Source organism: Grampus griseus (genome assembly GCF_964374135.1).
Source record: "Grampus griseus genome assembly, chromosome: 6".
In the NCBI taxonomy this organism is placed as follows: Eukaryota; Metazoa; Chordata; class Mammalia; order Artiodactyla; family Delphinidae; genus Grampus; species Grampus griseus.
The window spans coordinates 11,467,528-11,489,917 of NC_139000.1; the positions used below are offsets into that span (position 1 = coordinate 11,467,528).

At 45.0% G+C, this 22,390-nt stretch overlaps 1 protein-coding gene across 1 annotated transcript in view; it reads left to right on the plus strand.

Moving 5' to 3' along the window:
• The window catches only part of DENND1A (DENN domain containing 1A), a 293,403-nt gene that overhangs the window by 93,406 nt on the left and 177,607 nt on the right, over nucleotides 1-22,390 (plus strand). Inside the window, exon 8 of the mRNA XM_082656160.1 lies at nucleotides 17,520-17,621. Within this exon, the coding sequence (XP_082512286.1) occupies nucleotides 17,520-17,621 (102 nt within the window). The remainder of the gene's footprint in view (nucleotides 1-17,519; nucleotides 17,622-22,390) is intronic.

Below are 22,390 nucleotides of genomic sequence, written 5' to 3' on the forward strand. Positions count from 1 at the left end.
GGAGCGCATGGAAGCCTGGTTTTACAGATGCACCAAGTGCTTGGGGCAGCGCTGAGCCACCGCTCCAGGGACACATCCCTGTCCACACTGAAGCACCTCTCCGTCTCTGGGATGCAGAGGCCATATTCGTCTGTGTCTGCGATGGTTTAACTGTGGAGCTTTTACACAAAATAACAGCACTGACTTATTTACAGACAAAGAAAAATAACTTTTTTTTCCCCTTTACCTCTAAAAGAACCTGAATTGCTGTCAGCTGAACTGGTGCCATTTTAACTAGCTTTTTCTTTTCATTTTTCTCTGGCATAGGAAGTCTTTAATCCCTTGTTCATTTTTTTATGTTTATTTTTTTTAAGTTTCACGGTCAGTGTAGAAGAGTGTTTCTTGTTTACCATTGTACCATTTTGCTTCGTCACAGGACTCCACAGGTAGACAGTATAAGATGTAGTTTGCCCTTGTTAATACTGTGATTCATGCAAAACTCTCAGCCATAATTATATGGGTATAGGTGGTGACTTGTGCATGTGTTCTCACGAGAATTGAGAAACTCCATGTGAGATCTCTTTGTTAGTGATAAGTAATCAAAGTCCTGCTTTGTAAGATGGTGATATTTGCATGAAAAATTCCACCTGGTAGTTTCAGTCATAGGTTCATGGGGAGAGATTTAGCAAGAAAGGGAGAAGGTTGGGAAGAAACTGCCATCTCCTGTGTCCTTGTTCCATGCCAGACACAGTGCCCGGTGCTGTACCTGTTCTCACTTTTGCACATCCTAAGAATCTCTCTGCCAAGGAGGAGACATCCATATTTGCAAATGGGGAAGCTGAGGCTGAGAGAGAGAAAGTAGTTTGCATCCGGTCCCTCTGCTGTGCTGGGTTTGTCAGACCCCAGAGCCCCTGGATCAGGCTGTGTGGGTTACGCCTAACCCTGCCGCAGTCCCGGCAGAGGTTCCCAGGACCTTTGCCTGAGCTCTTCCTTCTCGGCGCGGCCTCCAGGCCGTGCCCTGAGCACTGTGGTGAGGGGACGGAGGGCTCACGTCTGGCAGCCTCATATTTCTCCAGAGGAAAGCTCTGAGTACACTTGCGACTGGGGCTGGGTTACTTAGCCTCTCCGAGGCTCCATTCTCTAATCAGTGAAATTAAGGTAATATTATCCATCTCAGAGAGTTGTGAGAACTAACTGATATAATGGATGTAAAGAGCTTTTTAAAAAATTCTACCAAACATTATTCTTCATAGTGAGTAGTAAAAACAAGAGACAAAGTTTAGATCAATGAAACCCTGACGCTTGCTTAATTATATAAAGAGAAAAGTAATTGGACAGTAGCTTGGTCTTGCTGGAATTTCCTTAGCGTGCTGTTATCAAGCGATATCACATGTGAATCTGTCACATCCAGTGCATTCAGAGTGAAAATTCAGCAGCTCTGTTCAACTTAGGGCCTGAAGAATGTTCTGGATTTCGCCTGATGGATTCCCCCTGGAAGCTCTCTCCTCCTCATGTGGCGTCTGCTTTTAAAATGTGTGGTTCTTAAATGCCACTTAGCCTAATGTTGGAATTAGTTAATATGAAACAACTTAAAGCCCTAGTAGTAATTTATGTTATCAAAGGGAACAAGTACTTCTGGCTGATTTAAGTATCTCTTGCAGTCAGTACATTTTCAGTCTAATTTGTCGTGACTGAAATGTTCTCTTGTGAGATGAGATAGCCCTCTGTTATAGATTAGAAAAATTGAGTAATTTATGAGGGAGAGTCCCAGTAGAAAATGTGAAACCATCATTGATGCTTTTGTTTTCCAATTTTCCTATCATCACTTAGCCAGTCAATTTAGCAACGTTAAAACTGACTTCAAAGAAGACCCAAAGTTTCTAAATTGTTACTAAGAGGAGCTTAAACTAACCAAATTCCTGTCAGATTAACACAAGGAGCAGCATGCAGGAGACTGTGGAGCAGAGCGGAAGAGCTCTTGAGCTCTAGAATCATGGGGACCTGGATTCAAATTCTAGGTCCGCCGCTACTGGGAGACTTTAAACAAGCTCCTTTGTTTTAAGGAGAAATCAGTTTAGCAGGGGGAAAAGTACGGCTACTAAATCTCACAGTTCGACCACTCCGTACAAAACTACTATTATGTTATCCTCTGAAGAGATGCCTATTGGAAATATTTAATAATAATATCAACCATTGAATGAGCTTCTACCAATATACATGGCACTTGAGCTGTATAATTTTTCATTGTCACGCCTTTGTGAGGGGTGCTCCTGTTTTGCAGATGGGGATGTAAAGGTGTCTCTTTGAGCTTCAGACTCCTTGGGTAGATTCTCCACTTCATAGGAGTTTTTTAATGAGGAGTAAATGAGAAAATCGGTACCTGACACGTTGTAGGCGCCAAGTAGATGGAAGTGATTATCAGTATTATGTGTGTGTAGAACTGGTAAATTTTCTTTAAAATAAGCTGAGACATCTACCTAAAATTGGCTCTGCCCTTTTTTTCAGCCTCCTTTTGTAGTTTTTATTGAGTGACTTTTTCTAAATCAACATTAGCTTAAAGGCACTCTCAACTGAATACAGCCACATGGGACTGGTGACTTCTTTTCAAACTCCTTGCAAGTGATTAGGGGCGGGGCCATTGTGGGCGCTCAGAGACCAGCAGCATGATGATTGAAAAGCGGCGCCCTTGGCCTAGTCAAATCCCACTTGGAATCAGGGCACATGTGGTTTTGTTTAACACCATGCTCAGCAGACTCATGGTACAGGTTTGTGACCATGAGACGTTTGTTGTTGATATGTGAGGTCACCACAGTAGGGGTGTTTGTCAACCAAATTAAACTTCCTCTTAATGACCTAAAATAATTGATTCGGAAGGCCTTTAAATGGGCCATGGCAATGTGTAAGCAAGCTGAAATCTGGCATTTTCTGCACAAATTATTGCATATTGTTGTTTTGTTTGTTTTGCTTTTGTTGGGAAAAATGTGGCTAGACCAAGGGCTGAGAAGGCAGGCAGTGATCCTGAGTTTGAATCCGAGCTCCACTATTTGTCCCTCTGTAACTTGGGCAAGTCGCCGAGCATCTGTGCGTGTATGCTTAACATCTCCATCTGCAAAATGGGGTCACCTGCCTCAAAGTGATGACAATTAGAAATAATATGGCTAAAGTTCCATGCACATTAGTAGGCCCTCACCCAATGGTAGCTATTATTATTAATAAAGTATTTCCAATAGGCATCTCTGAAGAAGAGCACTTAATAATAATTTTATACAAAGTGGTCAAACTGTGATATAGTAACTATTCCTTTTTTTTCCCTTTACTAAACTGATTTCTCCATAAACTGCTCTCCGTACTAAACTTAAACATCCATAGAGAAAAGTGTGACTAAAATTGGAGCCTATAAACCTCTCTCTACATACTGTCTGATTCTCAGCTGATTTCAAAATGAATTTAAAGTTGAATATTTAAAATATATGCCATTTAGGCTACAAAAGAAGTGGGTTTTTTCTTTGCCCATTGGGTTCAGACATTTGTGACCTAAGCTCAGGCCATTGCAGGTAAGGAATGGGGCCACCGTACTATTTTTGTTTACAAACAAAGGCATGGGCTCAGGGCTTTTCCTAAGTATGATCAACAGTGGCAGTGAAGTTGGACGTTATCAACATCCCACAGAATGGTTTATGTGCCCTGCCTAAAATCCTTTCCTCCATAAACCCAAATACCTGACAAAAACTAAAAGCTTCAGACTGGGGCTGCCTAGACTCCTGGACATGTCCTTAACCAAACAGAATATCTGTTAAACCCTGGTGCCTGGGAGTCAATTGTTTTAAAAGATGCAGTGGTAATAAATTTATATCCTGCCTCTTCAGCATTTTATTGAAAGTATTTTGTACTGACCGAACGGGTTAAATTATGAAGCTTGATAAGTACATATGCACATTACCCATCCTTAGCTTTAGAAGAAAAAAAAAAGGAAGAAAAAGATAGCTATGATTTTGGAAGTCATCCCAATTTTTAAAAATAAGAGAATTTGGACATTTTGGCATATGGGGTTTTTTAAATGAAATTTCATGGAACTGAAAACAGTCAATTTTAGGTTTCCAAAAATTGTTTTGATTTTCATTGGTATAAATTTGCTGCACATGGTTTTAGGGAAGTTCTGAGAGATGCATTTGGGACTTCGGGGTTGATTTTTTTTTTTTTTTTTTGAGCTTTGCGATTTATTTTTAAAAGGTGATTTTTTTTTCTAACTCAAAGTATAAATCGGAGGAGACCAGAGTTCCATTTCTAGGACAGTTTTTGGTAATGACATCGTTAAGCATTTCCAAACAACTGGACTTGGGGCTGAACTATTGGGCATCATTTCAGCACCGTTTGGACACTGCACAGCAGATCCCTCTCCCCCTCATCTCTGAGTTAGAATCTCGAGGCCAAGTGATTTGGGCCATTCCATTAGCAGCAGCTGCTGGTGATAAGCACTGTGAGAGTCACCTGTGTAGGGTCAGGCTTATTGCACATCAAGGTTCAGCAGTGTCGGAAGAGAGGGAAGATGCCCAGGAGGGGGCTCCAGGCCACCTGCTGTGTGAGGATCAAAGGGTTGAAAGGTCAGAAGGCACAGCTTCCTTAACCATATCTGTCTGTGCAATAGCTATTTCAGATTGTAAATCTTGGCGATTTCATTAAGTCCTCCTGGCTGCTACTGGGGCATTGAAATAATAAAATTTTATATCTATTGCCTTTCCTGCCTCTGGCAGCCAGGCTGATACATTCTCTGCAAAATGGGGCATCTTTATGAAAACCTTTCCTGGAAGGATCAGAGCAGCCTTAATGAAGCCTCCCTCAAATTAGGAAGTTGGGGTTCCTAGGACCTCATCCTCATGTTTTTTAAAAAGAAAAAAAAAATCACACAAACTGTTTAGCAGCCTTTGGGATTTATGTAGCACCTCTCTTCTGAAAAGCTGGTCCCCAAATATTGCCTATTGCTAAATGCTTAATCGTACAAACAGGATGAGAGGTGAGCTTTCCCAGTGCTGCTGCTTATTAAACAGGCCCTGTTCTAATGACCACAGGGTCCTTTCTTTTAGGCAGCCCCAAGCAACTATACAGATATTACTTCCCACTCAGCAGACCTTTCAGGTGTTTTGAGAGACATGTCTCCTGAATATGATTTTCCAAATATTTTTCCTAGATCTTAAAGTTGTTATGGACCTTTAGGGCTCCTTGGCTCTCGGGCAAGACAAATCACAGTAACGGCTGCCCCTTTACTGCCCATATGTTTAAGACCCCCTGTAGTTTGTTTGAAAAGTTAAGAGATTTTCACAGTGAAGGTGCCATTTCTGAAATTTAAAGTGTTCCTTTTCACTGGGAGATAAGTTCACTCTGATTAAGTCCGTAATTCTCACTAAGCCATGTTTATGGGGGCAATAAACAATGTTTCAGCATGCTTGTTAAATTGGGTTTCCAACCTCTCCACTCTTTAAAAGTTGACATTTCAAATAAAAGGCAGGTGGAGATGGGAGTCCAGGTTTGCTGTGCTTGTGATGAATGAATGATGGCAAGTGGCAGTTGTGGGGGAGGAAGGAAGGCCCTATTTTATGAGAGGGTGACTCCAAACCATTTTGGGACTAGGGAATCAACATCCCCTTAAACCCCAAGTGAAACTCTTAAATTCAAGTTTCGTCATTTCAAATTGGATGGATACTATTTTTGAAATACTGCTGGACGCACTACACTCATCATTTAATTTTCACAACAAGTCTGTGCTATAGAAGTGGTGGCTTTGCTTTACAGATGATGAAATTTGGGCACAGAAAGGTTAAGTAACTTGTCCAAAGTCACACAGCTAATAATTAGCAGGACCAGGATTCAAACCCAATTATTTTGTTGTGTGAAATATTTTAGTGTGTACAAATAATAATAATAAGACCCTGCCTTTAGGGTCTTTTTGTTATTATATATCTAGCCTATGATAAGTCTGTGTATGGAGGTTACAAAAGAAATATGTGATCTGGTCACTGTCCTCAGTATTTGCTAAACCAGGAATGTAGACGGGGCTCCACAGAGAGAAGGGGCCCAGGCTCTGGGGAGTGGCAGTCCAACGCTCAGGTCCTGGCTCTGTTATTACTCTGGACCTGGAACAAGAGCTTCATTTTTCTCTTCTGTGAAATGAGAATAATAACGCCTATTCCATGAGGATCAGATGAAATCAGGTATTTAAAAATATAGTGTTTTCAAACTCGATATTTTATAGATGACAGTGGTGAGTGTTACTGCAGTGTATGTAAATATAGAATGGTTAACCCAGTTACTTTAAGGGAAGAGTGACAGGTACACATGAGACAGTTAGAAACATCACTAATCAGGTGTTAATTGAGGATCCAAGTATGTGTTGCCCACTGTACTTGCTTAGGACCAAAGAAGGCCACTTGCTGTGGGAGCAGGAATAGTCAGGAAGGTTTCGTAGAAGAGCAGGCTTTTGCAGGATGGAGATAATCATGGTGATCCATGTCTGGGCCATCTTCACATCTTACCAAGTGCTCTGCCACCTCATCTCTCGTTTGCATTTTGCAGCAGTGGTGAAAGGTGTTGACACCTTCCTTGTCCTCTTTTTACACATGTGGAAACTGACTCTCTAGCAGTAGGAAGGGTGTTTCAATTTGGGGCAAAACCCCAGCAGTGTCAGGCGTGCACATGGGCTCACCCCTCCATTTTGGGGGCCAGAGTGGAGGCCAGAGTGGATGGTGGTGCTGTGTTGGGTGGACGTGTAGAGTGAGCCCCAGAGCTGGCAGAGCTGGCAGAACCAAAATCTCAGACGGAGGCTGGCTGGCACTGACTGAGCTTCTGCCCTGTGGCTGGCCCTTTAGGAAGCACGTGTCCTACCGTAACTCCTTTTAATCTTCTCAACAGTCCTGAAGGTGGGGATCAAGACCCAGTCTCACAGAGAAGGAAACTGATGCTAGAGGAGGCAAAGGGCCTTGCCTAAAGCTACCTGGCTAGTAAGTGAGTGAGCCAGGACACCAACCTTGGGACTCTGCAGCTCTGGGCCATGACCATCCTGAGGAGGCAGCTGGGCAAGCTCTGTGTGAATGGAGATGTTCCACCAGATTGAGATCTTTTCCACTCCATATGACTATGCCTTTTCTTATTGATTATAATTTATTGATTTATAATTTCTTATTGATTATAATTTACCCCACCCCGCCCTACCCACACTCCCACACACACAAGTGGACCGGGAGCCCCTTGAGTTTAGAGATCATGTTTTAGTCATCCATCAGTTTGACATGACTAACTAAATGGGTGAATGAATGAATGTCCAATGGATGGATGGTCAGGAAAGGAGGGAAAGCACTACTGAAGAAATAGCCCCTTTGCTGACCTGGGTTGAAAATCTCTGGACTTGTTAATGAGAGTCAGTGCTTACTACCTTGTGAGGAGTGGATTTGGCCTGACCTGTGAGGTGCTTACACCACTTCCCTCCCCTGCCAAGCTTCTGTTTCTGTTTAAAGCACACTGGGAAATTCCAGCAGTGTTTTCAGGGGTCCTCTGAACTGTCAGGCTTAGATTTTTAATTTTGCAGAGCAGGAAGGAGCAAATCAGTGACTCCTGGCTCCAAAGAAAAGCCACTACGTTTATCAACTGCTTGGCAGCTCAGTGACCTTTGGGGCCAGAGGAGGGGAAGGAAAATGTCACTCTTCCCTCTGTGTGTATCTGAGATTTCAGGAGGGAATAGAGAGTTTAGACTACCTGCATATTTGCCTTTCCTCTTCTTGTCCTTTCCACTTTCCTTCTGATTTCTCTTTCCCTTCCTCCTAGGAGGCCAGCAGCTCCCCGTGCTGTTCTTTGTTATGTTCTCATATACATGCGCATGCATTTGAGTACATTTGATGTGGGCTGTATAGTGGAAAGAAAGAACGTTGGCATGGAGAACCCAGATTCAAATCCTTTCTCTCACAAGCATGTGAGAACATGGGCAATCTGTTTAATCTCTTTAGCCTCAGTGTCCTCATCCATCCAATGGGTACAGTATTCCATAGGAAACCCTCTCCCTTGAGTATTTTAATGGAGTCCGGACCAACCATCAAGCCACTTGGTGTGTCCCTGACAAACATCTATTAAATTACAGTTGCTCAGTATGTTTGTGATGGAAACAACGTGTCAGAGCAGTTAGTAAGGTGCATTGGATACTACAGAGTTCTTGGTGTCCATCTGGGTTCAACTGCTATGGCTCCACTGCTGCTAGGCCATAGGACTTTGGACAAGTTACTTCACCTCTCTGCCCCTGCATTTCCTTGTCTCTTCACAAGGGTGTCGTGAGGATTGCGTTAAATGGTACGGCATGTAAGGGCTGGGCCGCGGGAGGAGCACATCAGCTAGCAGCTCTCATTTTCTTACTGTGGGCGTCAGGCACGTGATGGATGCGGAGCGTGTAACACAGTTCCGGGCCGTGCAGGCCCCTGGGAAGTTAGCTGTGCCTCAGTCCACACGTAACCAGGAGTATAGGCAGCCTAAGAGGAGACTGTGTGAAGGCCAGCAATAGTCGTTTAGGGTAAAGTTTAAATGGACGAACTATGAAGATGTAATTTTTGGTTTTGTTTTAACCATATTCCCTACCTTTCAAAACTTTAAAAAAAAAAAAAAAACCTGCCAAGAAGTCATACTTAAGTGAGACATAAACTGTAATGCCAGGAGCCATATTACTGTGCCTTTTTCAGAGAGAAACAAACACTGGACTTTCTCTGAGCCAAAGCAAAGCACTCTGTGGACTTCGTAATGCTCTGATTTAAGAGGATGATGCATCCTCTTGAAGCAAAGTGTCTTTGCAGGAAGTCATTGTAGACCCGTGCCCTTTGCTTGGTGGTCTAGATGCTGGTGTCAGAGGTGCTGCCTTAGGTGCTGGCGTGGCCATAGGAGAGGAGACTCCTTACAGGCCTCAGGGGTCACTCCAGCAAGGAGAAGGCCTGCCTGTATAAAATGAAGAGCAAGGATTTGTGCTGGTGATGTAATCCAGGGGATCCAAAGAATGGTCAGGAGCATGTGCTGTCTCCCTGACTGAGCACAGTCCTGCCTGTAGCCAAGACCAGTACCCTGGGCAGATGGGAACATGGCCACATAGGTATAAAATGAATTTTTCCATTTTTTTTTCTTTTTACTTAATCCTGTCACAACCCTATGTAGCACGTGGTCATAGCCCCATTTTATAGAGGAAGAAACTGAGGTTCAACTGTGTTTAAATAACCTGCCCTGGGTCCTGTAAGTAGGCATTAAAGAAGATAAAACTCAAAGCCCAATCTGACTCCTACTCAGTTCTGCTGCTCTCCCAAAGCAGGCTGACTCAGGACTGCAAATGTCCCTCGGAAGGTACCCAATAATATTGCTGCTTTGCTCCTCAACTGGAGAAGGGGACAGGACTGATTGGAGAAGCAATAGGTGTCCGGGAAGGGTCTACCTTTGCAAACAAATTTTCTGACAGATATATTCTAGATTGAATCCTTTTTATCCATAGAATTATTGCTGTGTTGTTTTCATAATAATAATAGTCAATACCCAGTGCTTATTATATGCCAGACACTATTCTAAGTACTATACGTATATTAACTCATTTAACCACCATAACAATCCAGTGAAATCTACATTATTTGCTTTTCCTAAACATTTCACTGAAGTATGAGATTTATGGGAAGCGTACACTCATCCAAAGTATAGAGCAGGGTGAGTTTTTACAAGGCAGGCATGCCATGTAACCACCACCAGATCAAGAAACAAAACGTTACCAGCCCCCAGAAGCCCCTCTTGTGCCTCCTTGTAGTCATTCTCCCTCTGACCCAAGAGTAACCATTATCCTGGGTGTCAGTACTATTTTAATCTCATCAGACACATGCAGAAACTGAGGCACAAAGAGGTTAAAGGGTTTGCCCAAGGTAACACAATTATAACTGGCGGAGTTGGGATTCGGACTCGGGCAGTCTGGCTCCAGAGAATATGCTCATGTCCCTGAGACATAGCCAGGAAAAAACAATAGGTTGGTGGTAGTTTTCAGTGGCACAGAATCATAATAGTGGAGTCATTAGCCTTTGCCTTTAGTCTGAAAATCAGTTGTTCAAATTCGTATAGTCTTGGAACTCTAATCCTACTTTCAAATCGCAAGGATAGAAACTCGCTTTTCAGAGCCTCCCATTCATTGTACTTACTGCAATGAGGTACTGTGTTAAATTCTTTACATGTATTATCCTGCTTAAACCTCCAAACACAGCTGGACGGTAGGTAGTATTATCCCCATTTTATAGATGAGAAAACTGAGGCTCAAAAGTGAAGAACTAACTGAAGGATACTCTGTGGCTGAGGCAAGGCTTGAATCTGGCTGTCTCATTCCAGAACCCACGTCTTAAGCTACCATGGTAATGCCTATCTTACTTTCTATGTCAACTGTGAATTAATTCTACACACGTTAATCATGATAATTTTATGTGATTATTGTCATTGTCATTATTATTGTTACTCCCATCACACTTCCTTGTGCAGACTTTTACATTGGGCTTACATTGTCCATGTGGGCTCACATTGACATCTGTGCCAGGCCTGCCTCCCAGTAGAGTGAGAGGCCACAATATTTAATTCATTCTCCAATTAATGAGCATTTGCCCTGTGTCAGGCACTGTGCTGGGCACTAGGGATGCAGCGACAAATAAGACATAGCTCTGCCCTCACGATGGTCCTGGTGAAAGGACAACAGAAGAGATTCACCGTGTGCTGGCTCATTTATTCCATGCATGCCACCTCACTGACACCCCCCCCCAACAACTCCCATACAAGATAAGGACCCCCATTCTCAGCTGAGGCAGCGGAGGTGGATCTGGGCCTCTGCTCCTCAAGGTCCAGCACCAGCTTCTTTCCTTCACCTCCAGCCCCCGGCTTCCTCAGCCAGGGAGACAGCACATGCTTCTGACCATTCTTTGGATCCCCTGGATTGCATCACCAGCACGAGTCCTTGCTCTTCATTTTATGACCTGGTTCTAAATCCTGTCTTTTGTCACTAGCTGCCCAATCCCCTCCCTAGATAGGCAGGGTGAGCCCCATCTGTGCAGAGGACTGGTGTGGTTTGAAAAGGTACAGCTGATACTTTATATTTTAGCACAGGAGTTGAGGGGACCCATTGTTTTCATACAACCAACTTTAGAAAGTAAGGTTCAGTAGAATCTTCTTGACTCGAGAAGATACACCGAAGGCATAGTGATCCTCAAGTGGACCCCACTTTTACATAGGGATGTATATCATGGGCATTGGGTTCTATATTTATCCTAGAAGGGTATGAGTAGAAAAAAAGTTTAAAAAACCTTAGGCTAGACAAAAAAGGAAGGAAGCAGGGAGCCAAACACAGCTGCAAATCAGAATTTACATTGGTGATGGTTCAGGGAAGAATTACCTTGTCGTGTGGCATTTGGTCACCATCATTCATGCATTGTTATTTTTCACTGTCTGTTATGACTTTATTCTGTGTTCTGGACATAACGCTAATATGTTTATCAACTCATTGTGCTGTAATTTATACACAGCAAACCATCCATTTAAAGTGTACGATTCAATGAATTTTGAGTTTTATACATTCATGAAACCATTACCAATAATGATATAGAATATTTCCATCACCCTCAAAAGACCATTCTTTTTTTTTTTTTTTTTTTTTTTTTTTTGCGGTATGCGGGCCTCTCACTGTTGTGGCCTCTCCCGTTGCGGAGCACAGGCTCCAGACGCGCAGGCTCAGCGGCCATGGCTCACGAGCCCAGCCACTCCACGGCATGTGGGATCTTCCCAGACTGGGGCACAAACCCATGTCCCCTGCATCGGCAGGTGGACTCTCAACCACTGCGCCACCAGGGAAGCCCCATCCTTTTTTTTAAAAAAATATTTTGTTGCAGTGTTTTGGGGTTTTTTAAAATAGATTTATTTTATTTATGGCTGCATTGGGTCTTCATCGCTGCACACGGGCTTTCTCTAGTTGCGGCGAGTGGGAGCTACTCTTCGTTGCGGTGCGCGGGCTTCTCATTGTGGTGGCTTCTCTTGTTGCGGAGCACGGGCTCTAGGCGAGTGGGCTTCAGTAGTTGTGACTCGCGGGCTCTAGAGCGCAGGCTCAGTAGCTGTGGCGTACGGGCTTAGGTGCTCCGCAGCATGTGGGATCTTCCCGGACCAGGGCTTGAACCCGTGTCCCCTGCATTGGCAGGCAGATTTTTAACCACTGCGCCACCAGGGAAGCCCCATTCATTTTTGTTTAAATTTTATTTTATCTTGAGCTTCTCATGTGCCAATCACTAGTCTACATGATTTAAAAATGTTAACCCATGTAATCCTCTTCACACGCATGAGGTGTAAGCACTGTATACAGAGGAGAAAACTGAGGCACAGAGAAATGAAGTGAAATACCCAAGTTTACACAGCTGGTGAGTGGCGGAGCTAAGTGAGAACTCAGACAGACTGGCTTCCGGATCCTGTGGGCTTCCTCTCTAGGCTCTACTTCTTGTCGTTCATTCATGCATTCATTCATAAATTGCCTGCTGTGGGCCAAATCTTGAGGTAGGAGCTGAGAATACAGAGATCTGTCTTGGTGGCCCCAAAAAACCCACAGACCAGGGAAGGAGTCAAATGCCTGTATTAATGACTCTAGATTGATGTATTTTTCTGGTTGTGGGAGTAAACCATAGGCTACCATGGGGAAAGGCAAACTTTCTGCTCCCTCGGGCCCTTTGGGGTAAGGTTAGCCAGGCTCCACTGAGGTTCCGAGAAACATTGAGGGAGATGGGACGGACGGGCAAGAGAGCCGCTGTTGGTTGAACGCCTCTTATGGATGTCCTGGCAGTCTTGCTAACTCTTCTACGTACATTCACTTATCTAATCCTCACGACAACTCTATGAGGTGGGTACTATCGTGATCCCCATTTTACAGATGAAAACCTGGAGAATTTATGAGATTGAACCTGTATCCATTCAGCCGCCCTGACCACCTCCCATATTCTGATTTTTCCCTTTCTTGTCCCGAAAGGCAGAGGTCAGACTAAGTCTGTCCGTGACAAAGTATAAAGGGAAAGACATTTTTGATTAATAATATTTATGGGAAGATGCCATTTTTGTGTGTTTCTCTGTGTAAGAAATGCCATTTGGAAAGCCGGTGTGCATGTCAGTATCATTTTTTTTTTTTTTTTCATTCTGAGAAAAAGCCTATAGAGTCTGGTGGGGGGAGGGTTTGCAGCTGGCAGGAGCTTTGGCATATGTTGTAACTAAAAAGAGAGGGAATGTGTTGGTGGGACGAGCTACCGGAGAGCTGTCTCGGTGTGCTGCGGTACTAGTAAGTGTTTTAATTGGGTAGGGTTTTTGGAGGACTATTTTGACATCTGCTCGTGTCTTTGCTGATTTTTCTTCACTTAGAGTAGGAAACACAAGCTGTGGATAAAATGACTTTAAAATAATTGGAAGTAAAGATATCTCTCTCAAAGTCGGATTTGAGAGGGACATTTCTTTAAGAAGTGGAAAGGAAATTCCACTTCTAGGAAACCATGCTAAAGCACAAGGCTTTATGCCTACAGATTTCACAACAACATTATTTATAATAATTTCTGAAAAACTGGAAATAGCCAACAAAAGGGGCTTAATTGGGTTTGTTTCTATGAAGTGGAACATTTTGTAGCAATTAGCAATGATCTTTACAAAGCTTTTAATGAAGTGAAATATTGCTTATATTGTAATAAATGAGAAAATCAGAAAGCAACATTACAAATTGTTTCAGCTGTGTTTTAAAAAGTAGGGATTGGGGCAGAGGGTTGTGTAAGGAAATACACCAAAACATTATCTCCAGGTAGAGGGATTAGGATAACCACAGTTTTCTTCTTTGAACTTTTTTGTCTTTCCCATTTTTTTTTACATATGTAATTTTTATGATACAAAAGACGTGTCATTTTGCGTGAGAGAAAGCAAGCCCTCAGGGTGCTGGTGTAGCTGCATGCCCTACGTAGATACTTGTTCTGAAGTCTGAGCAACGGGTTTGAGGACATCTTCAGAAGAGTCAGACTGGGTTCAGAAGTCAACTCTGCCACTCCCTAGCTGTGTGATTTGGACCAGTTTCTTTGACCTCTCTGAGCCTCCTCCTTACCACAGAGCTGGTGATACCTCCCTCATAGCATGGTCAGGGTTAAATGCGGTCACCCAGTAATGGCCCAGTTTCCTTCTCCATCAGCACCGCCCACTCCATCCCCCAGTTTGAGGGGCTTTGTTTTGTTTTTTGCCTTTCTTCATTCCTCTTGTTTCCTTGAGCCTTTCAGGGATAGGGCACCATCCGGCCAAGCTGGCCTCCGATTCTTTCCTTGGGAACATGAGCTTCAGGAAGGCCCTTGAGTCCCCGCCAGCCCCTTTGGAAGAGGCCTTACCACCAGGAGGGCAGCATTGTCCTATGAGAGGAAACTGTGCCGACCCAGCTCCTTCTGGAGCCTGGTGCACGGGCATTTTGGTTACTAAGGGGACCCTGGCCTGCTAAGTCAGAAGAAAGAGCCAGGTTTTTTCCTCTTCTTCAGCCTGCTGCCATTGTTCAAAAAGTAAACACTCCACACAGCTTAAGCAGCAAGTCCTCCAACCAGGAGTGGGAAGAAATCAAAAGCCCATTCCAGCCCAGCCGTGGAGAGCCCACAAGGGCTGGTCTGTGTCACTGGGCCCCCACTGGGAACGCAGAAACAACACCCAATTCTGGTCCAGAATCAACAGCCCTGTCTCTGGGCCTTTCAGACCGAGGCTTCTCTCCAATGGCCGGGCCCCTTGCCCCCATCTGTTTGGGGCTCTCTGGAGCTCTTTGGAGGTCAGATGAGGCAAAACTGGCGATTGTGAGGTGCAGCGACCCTCAGCTCAGTCCTCAAGGCCTGGAGTCACCGGCTGAGTTCCGGAGCCCCTCGTGGCCCCTTCTCCGATTCCGTGTCCAGCGCCAGTCTCAGCCTTTGAAGTGAGAGCCCAGCAGTTACCAAGAGGGGCCAGAGGATTTTTGCCCTTAGGCCACTGCCGCTACAGTTTCCAGACTGGCCGTGGGTGACGTGTATATTATAAAAGCAATAATAATAGCGACTGTGAGGCCTACTGTGTGCCCAGTGCTGTGCACACACCACCTCTGATTCGCACAGCAGCCCCGGGGAAGAGGGCTGGGGTGGGGTGAGCAGTCACAGCTATCTTCTCGATTTTCCAGATGAAGAGGCCAGTTAGTAGCCACATAACCTTGGGCAAGCCACTTCACCTCTCTGAGCCTCAGTTTTTCGTCTCTGAAATGGTGATCCCTCACCTCCAGCTGCTGTTGAAAATGAAAGAATCTGTGTGAAAGTACTTTGAGAGCTCTGAAGTGTGATGTAAGTGAAAAAGGTTCTTGTTGAGGCTGTTTTGTAACTTCCTGCTCGTGCACTGCGAAGTATTTAACCTGTCGGACTGCAAAGTGAGGCAGCTAAGGAGCCCTGGACAATTCACCATGAGGCTTAATGTTGTCAACTGTAAAATGGGATTGTACTTTGTGAAACACTAGTTATCAATGCTGTTTGCTGATAGCTTTTTACCCTGTGAATAAAGCAGTCAGTTAATATCAGTTTTGGGGTTTGGAGGAAAGAATAAACTTCTAAGTAGGCAAACCTGTCCCTCCCCTGCGGCTCTCAGCCCACAGGAAGCATTTAGTAAATGTATGAATTGATTGATAGGTTTGTGGACTGACTAGCCGCTGGAAAAGTCAACAGCAGAAGAAATTTGAGGCTCATGGTCTTGTTGAGCCGAAGGGTTCCAGGATCCTGCCCTCTGGGAGTGTTATTTCAACCCTGGGAGGCTTCTGACCAGCATGGTTCCAACCCTCCTGCTGGGAAGAATCTCAAAATGTTTACTTAGGTACGAAAATTCTGTCCTAGAGGCTGGGATTTGAGACAACAAACATCAACCGATATTAATGAGCCCTTACCAAGTGCCAATCATTTTTTCTTTTTTTTTTGTGGTACGCGGGCCTCTCACTATTGTGGCCTCTCCCGTTGCGGAGCACAGGCTCCGGACGCGCAGGCTCAGCGGCCATGGCTCATGGGCCCAGCCGCTCCGCGGCATGTGGAATCTTCCCGGACCAGGACACGAACCCGTGTCCCCTGCATGGGCAGGCGGACTCTCAACCACTGCGCCACCAGGGAAGCCCGTGCCAATCATTTTGTTGGGTGCTGGTTATTATGCAGTGCTGAACCAAACTGATGAGCCCCTGAGGGAGGGGGCTCCTGGGGCCAGCACGGGGAGGCAGGCAGGCAAAGGGGTGCTAGGGCTCAGAGCAACAAGGATGGCAGAGGTCAGTTTCACTGGGGGTGTCTGATGACGAAGAGGTTGAGGTGCAGTGCAAGAATATGAGCTGTGGAGGTGGCCGGTGCTGCGTTACCTCTGCCACTCACCTTACCTCTCTGAACCTCATTTTCCTCAAGTTACCTAACATGAAGGTAATAGTGTGCACTTTGCAGGATTTGATAAGAATTAAATGAGAATTAGTAAGTAAAACATAGAGCAAGCACTAGTAGGCATCTACTACACTTTAATTGTTGTCCATTTCCAGGGCATTAGCAAATGGGTCTTTCTGCTTAATCAGGACAAAATGAAGGTTCTAGACTCTAAAGAAATGAGCTTTGATATATGATGGGGTAAGAGGATTGAATGAGATTGGAAGTGGTAGGTAGGCAGGAGGGAAGTAGAGATGGATTCTAGCGGTGGGTAAACAGTGTGATTGAAAACTAGCTTACATACAGTCTTATACTTCTACAGACGATGGACAGTTGCTCCCAGATGGTGGGCTCTTCTTTTCTCCATACTGTACCTTCATCCTCTCACCAAACACGAGCACCTAGTAGGCACAAGTCTCCCTTACCCTTCCTACTACTGTACCAGTAGAATAACGAGTTATGGCCAGAGCCTCGGAGCCATGATTCACTAGCTGGATTTCTATGGAAAATGGAACCAGTTTGAAAGTGTGACCTTTCTACTTAATGTTAAAGAGAAATGTTAATGTGTTAACACTAGGCTGTACAACGTATTCCACACCCCAAAATGCCAAGAGCCGACAGAGATGGGCAAGTAGTCTTTGGTAAATGAGAGGGGATGGGTTGAATGGGGCTGTCATAAGACCCTAGCTGTATATCAGAGTTCCTGGAGCCAGAGGTTTAGACTTCAGCTTCTTCTTCTTCTTCTTCTTTTTTAATTTGAAAATATAGGAAAATAAATCATGTTGGGGTGTAAAGATCTCTCCCCCTAGCTGTGTGACCTAGGGCATGTTAACTTAGTCTCTGAAACCCTTTCCACTCCTGGGACTTGGGGATGACCATACAAGCTCACAGAGTTTTTGTCACAGTTAAATGGCCTCACACATGTGAACTGCCTGGCATTGAGCCTGCCACGCAGTATACCTTTGTCAAATGTCACTTTTCTTCCCTACTCCCCTTTCCCAGAGAAAGCCAGAGAAATGCCTGTGTCTTCGTGGGGCTTCAATGATTTTCTCTTCTGGATTTTTTTCTTACTTGCAGAAAGTCAGAAACATGGCCCTGGATGATGTCGTGATTCTGAATGTGGACACCAACACCCTGGAAACCCCCTTTGATGACCTCCAGAGCCTCCCGAATGACGTGGTGGGTAATGAGCCCTTGAGTTCTGACTCCCGGGAGCTCATGCAGTGGACGTGAACATGCCTTTGGGGAGGAGAAGGGATGGATACAGCTGTGGTTTTCCTGTAGCCTAAGAACTGCGGTTGGTTTCTGTTACCTCTGGAACCTTTGTCTCAGTGAAGGAAGTTGGGAGGTGGTTCATTTTTTTAGTCTTGTTTTGCTCTCATAACCCTCATCTGAAGTGACCCCAGGGTCTAGACGGCCCCTCTTTCTGTGGAGCCTGGGGGTCTTGCCATCCTCATTGCCATTGCCGTGTCCAGAGAGCAGGACAGCCTCCCGGGGTAACCCCACTGAAGGCGGGTGGAAGGGCTTCAGTGTGAGCAATTTGGGGCACTTCAGACCTACGTTTTTTTTCCTGTGCCATCGTCAAACGCAGCTGTCCCCACGCAGCGGGGTGTCTACTGCCAGCGCTCTGCATGTGGCTCCACGCGCCCTAGATCTTTCTTAGTTACCTCAGGTCTAGACAGAGGGTGGGCCTATTTAGCGAAAAGCAACTGGCTGCCACATTTGCCACACTGACATCTGACCACACACCTGTCTCATGTTGCCACCCAGAGCTGCCTTGTGGGTGGCTGTTCGAAGTAGACCCAGCCTCCCGCATTGTTCATACGGATGAGGAGGGTCGGGGCTCCCTGGGAAGTACAATTCTGATGTTTGTGGTTTGGCCTCCAAAACTCTGCTTGCGAGAAAGTCTGTAAAGTCACACTGGCTTACAGACTGGAAGGAGTGGGTGTTCCTGGCCATGTGTGCTGATGCGCGGCTGGGCTTGCGTGGTGGCAGGTGGCCACTGCCCCTGCATTACTGCCAGGAGTCCCAGTGGCACTTGGGGGTTAGCTGTCTGGGAGAGATTGCTGCTTGTTGGTGAATGGTTTGCAGCAGGGTTTCAGACTCCTCTGCTCTTAACTCACTGTGAGATTTTGGGGGGTCCTTTGTGTTCTGTAAGGATGTGTCCTTTGTGCCATAATTAAACAGTGGCTACAATTCATTGACTTCTATGTGTTAAACACTCATCACTGACTTCCCATTTACTCTTCACACAACTCTGAGGAAGGTATTTCTCTTATCCTCACTTTACCTCACAGAGCTAAAAAGAGGGGGAGCCAAGAAGTGAACCCAGCTCTGTCGCTCCACAGACCCCCGAGCCCCGCTGCCCCCTAGGTGCCTTCTGCATTCGGGGTCTCACTCAGTTGGCATCCTAGCCCCATGGAGTAGGTGAGGGAGAAAAGAACCTCAGGGAGCACGTGTCTTGCCACAGATCATACGGCTGGTGGGGGCAGAGCTGCGATTGGAGCCTAGTCTGGATGACACCCAGCCCGTGCTGTCTCCAGTCCGTGTACACGGTCCCACTCTGAGGCAGAGAGAGATGACAGCGTAGGAAAAATACAAGTGCCAGACCCTATGAGGTTTGCTGTTGATCATGTCAGGACAGGGTACGTGGTTGGTGTCTCAGGGCCTCTGGGCTGTAATTTGAGTTCTTTTTGGTCCAAGGAATTTGAGCTTTCTATTCCGGTTCCCTTTCAGTGGAAAAGTTCTCCCTTTAAGTCATGGGTGTCTTAGGTATGGACCTTGCAAGTGCTGAATAAATGTGGCAAGTGAGCCTGGGGTATTTGAAGTACAAGGAATGGCCAGGGGCCCCAGGCAGCCTAAGATGAGTGACTGATGGCTCAGAAACCATGGAGTGGACTGACTATCCCATATGCAGTGCTCTGAGCCAGGGCTGGGCATCAAATAGCAAAGATGAAGCAGATCTAGTCCTTTCCTTCAAAGAGCATATTCCAGTGGGGGAAACAGACATGTGAATCACATATATCTCAGGGTATAGCGTAACAGGGGCCACAAAGAAAATAGGAAATCAGGCACAGAGGAGCCCAGGGAGAGGGCACTGAAGGCCCATGCAGATGGCGCATTCCAAGTTGCCTTTCAGGTGATCAGTGAGGTGGCCTCAGGGAACCAAGGAAACTTGAGCAAGTTATTTTCACTCTCTGAGCTTCAGTTTCCCATCCTCAAAAGAGGACTGCTAGGCCTGTCATTAGATCGTTGTGGCAGGTAAGTGAGATGGGGGTGTTCATCAGGTGCTTGACACCGTGCTCACTTGTCAGTGTTTGATAAATGGTGCTGCATTTGTTCTTAATAAAAATCATTGTCAATAATTACAGCCAGAGTTAGAGGACAGTTGGTTCCCTCCATGTCCTAACAGTTCTCAGCCCACATGAAAAGGACCTCCCATTTGCAAGCTGGTTTGTGGAGGGTTGAGAATGTTCCACAGCAGTTGTTTCCAGAATGGGGCTTTAGACTCATCAAAGATTCCAAGATAGTAGTGAGGAGGGAATATGGTCCATATAGTACTTACTGTGTTTCAGTGGAATTCATAGATTTGATTTTTTTTTTTTAACTCAGAAAACCAGTCTTTTATTTTTAAAGCTCTGCCATATATCTCTAGTGGGTGTCTATGGTCACCTGCCACACTCGTTCCAGGTTGTCCGTGTAGCCAGCAAGCAGAGTCTGGCCAACAGCAGACGAAGCCAGAGTCACACTGGGGCAGCCGTGCCTTGCTGCTGGTGCTGATAACTCGTTGCTTCAGTTCATCTTCAGTGACCTTGCCCTTCAAGTCCCAGATCTGGATGCTGGGCCTGTGGCAGCAGAGCCAGTGTCTGTTGGGGCTGAAGCACGGGGCGCTGATGATGTCCACCCCATCTAGTGTTGAAAGGTGCTTGCCTTCATTGAGGCTACATGAGCTGTCAAGTCCTTGAGAGGGGAAATCTTGTCCGGTACACCTTTGCATCCTCTGCTCGTGGTACAGAACCAGGTCCTTTCAGTGTATCAGCATGTCCACAGTTGACCTCACAATCTCCCCTTTTGCCAGAGCTACTTGTTTACTGCATCTGACAGATTCTGCTTCTTAAACTTTCCCAAATCCTTGTCTCCATCCCTCCTAAACACCACCTAGTCCAAGCTCTTATTTCTCTCCTGTACTGTTTCCCTCAGCCTCTGAACTGGTTCTTCAGACTCCAGCCCTTCTTCCTCATGTACTAGAGAGCCCTTTCCAAAACATAAATTTAACTTTATTTCTTCCTACTGAAAACCATTTCATCAGTGAATATAATTTTAAAAACAAACAACAAGTTCTGAAGACAAAAACATCCTTCTATAACTTCCCAGTGCCTACAGATTAGAGGCAAGTTTCTTTTGTTGGCTTTGGAATCAGACCTTTGTTTAAATTCTGGCTTCTTCACTTACTAATCATGTGATCTTGGGCAAAATTATGTAAGCTCTCTGAGCCTTAAGTTTAGCTCTCTGAGCCTATAAGTTTCCTTATAATATACGGTTGTGTGAATTAAATGTAATGAATATAATATGTATAAAGCAGTTATCCTATGAGCTGTGTAGGTGGTAGTCAATGATGATGAATTACGGATGCAAATGATGGTTAGCATGGCATGCAGGGCCCTCCTTTATGATAGGATCCTCCCATTTTTTCCCCATAACTTTAGCTCTTTCCTGTCCCTGCTTCAAACCCTATGTTATAGGTGTTTGGAATTAGTAGTTCTCCCAAGCTTACATGTTGTTTCATGACTTTATACTTTGCATACAGTTTCTTTTGTCCCAAATGTCCTACCCCATCTGTCAATCACTAATGAAAAATGAAACTCATTTTTCAAAACTTAGGCTAAACCTAAGTCTGTAAAAACCTTCCCTGACCTCTCCAAGTAGATTTGACCGTACCTTTCTTTTTGTCCTCTCAAACCCTTATATTGCTTATAAAATTATACTTACCATCCAGCGGTATAATTTATTACACATTTCTGGCTTTCTCTTTTAATTGTGAGTTCTTTGAGGGCAGGAATCAAGTTTTATTCATCTTTGTTTCCGAGGGATGTAGCAGCCACTGAATAGATAGATGGAAGGATGGAAGGGACATGTGGATTGGGTTATTTTGGTAGATGAAATGTTGCAAAACATGGCATCCATGCTGGAAATTTTATTAAAAGAGGCCTTTGTTCTGTTTCTAGCCATGATGGAATAATTGGAACTGAATTTCTCCTCCCTCCATTTACAAATAAAACTCTGGGCAAATATGAAAACAGCTGTTTTCACGTATTGGACAACAAGCAGTGCAGGAATATAATCCCTGAGAGAAAGGAAGCAATTGAGAAGAGGCCTGTGATCCCCCTGGCTTTCTGCCTTGAGGCATTTTCTGGACCCTGTTGCCAGAGGGGACTCCCCAGCAAAGCACACCATCTTGCTGAATCAAGGGGGTAGAGATCTGAGTTTGAGGGAGAGGTGGTTTAAATTTGTGGGTCAGAGTACCAGATAGGAGGGAGCTACTCAGCAAAAATCTGAATTGAGTCCCCTTCACTAACCTTCTGTAGGCTGATCTGCCCGTGTGTAGAGGGGAGCTCCTAAGAGTAGGAGCCATTCAAGCTCCAGCCGGCCAGAGTAAGATCTTGTTGATCACTCAGGCAGTCGTTAGAGACCCACAGAGGCCATGCCTTGGTGTAGTAGTCTAAATTATCTCTAGGGTAAAGATGATTTTAGCCCTGCCCTAACACAGCTTAAAATCAAGCCTTGAGGAACACAAGACAGATCTTCTGTGATACTGGTAACGTGCTGGCTTTTGATCTGAGTGCCAAGTACGTGGGCAAGAATTTATCAAGCTGTACACAAATGATATGTGTACTTTTATGTATGTATGTTAAACTTCAGTAAAAACTTTTAAACAAAACCATTTCTTT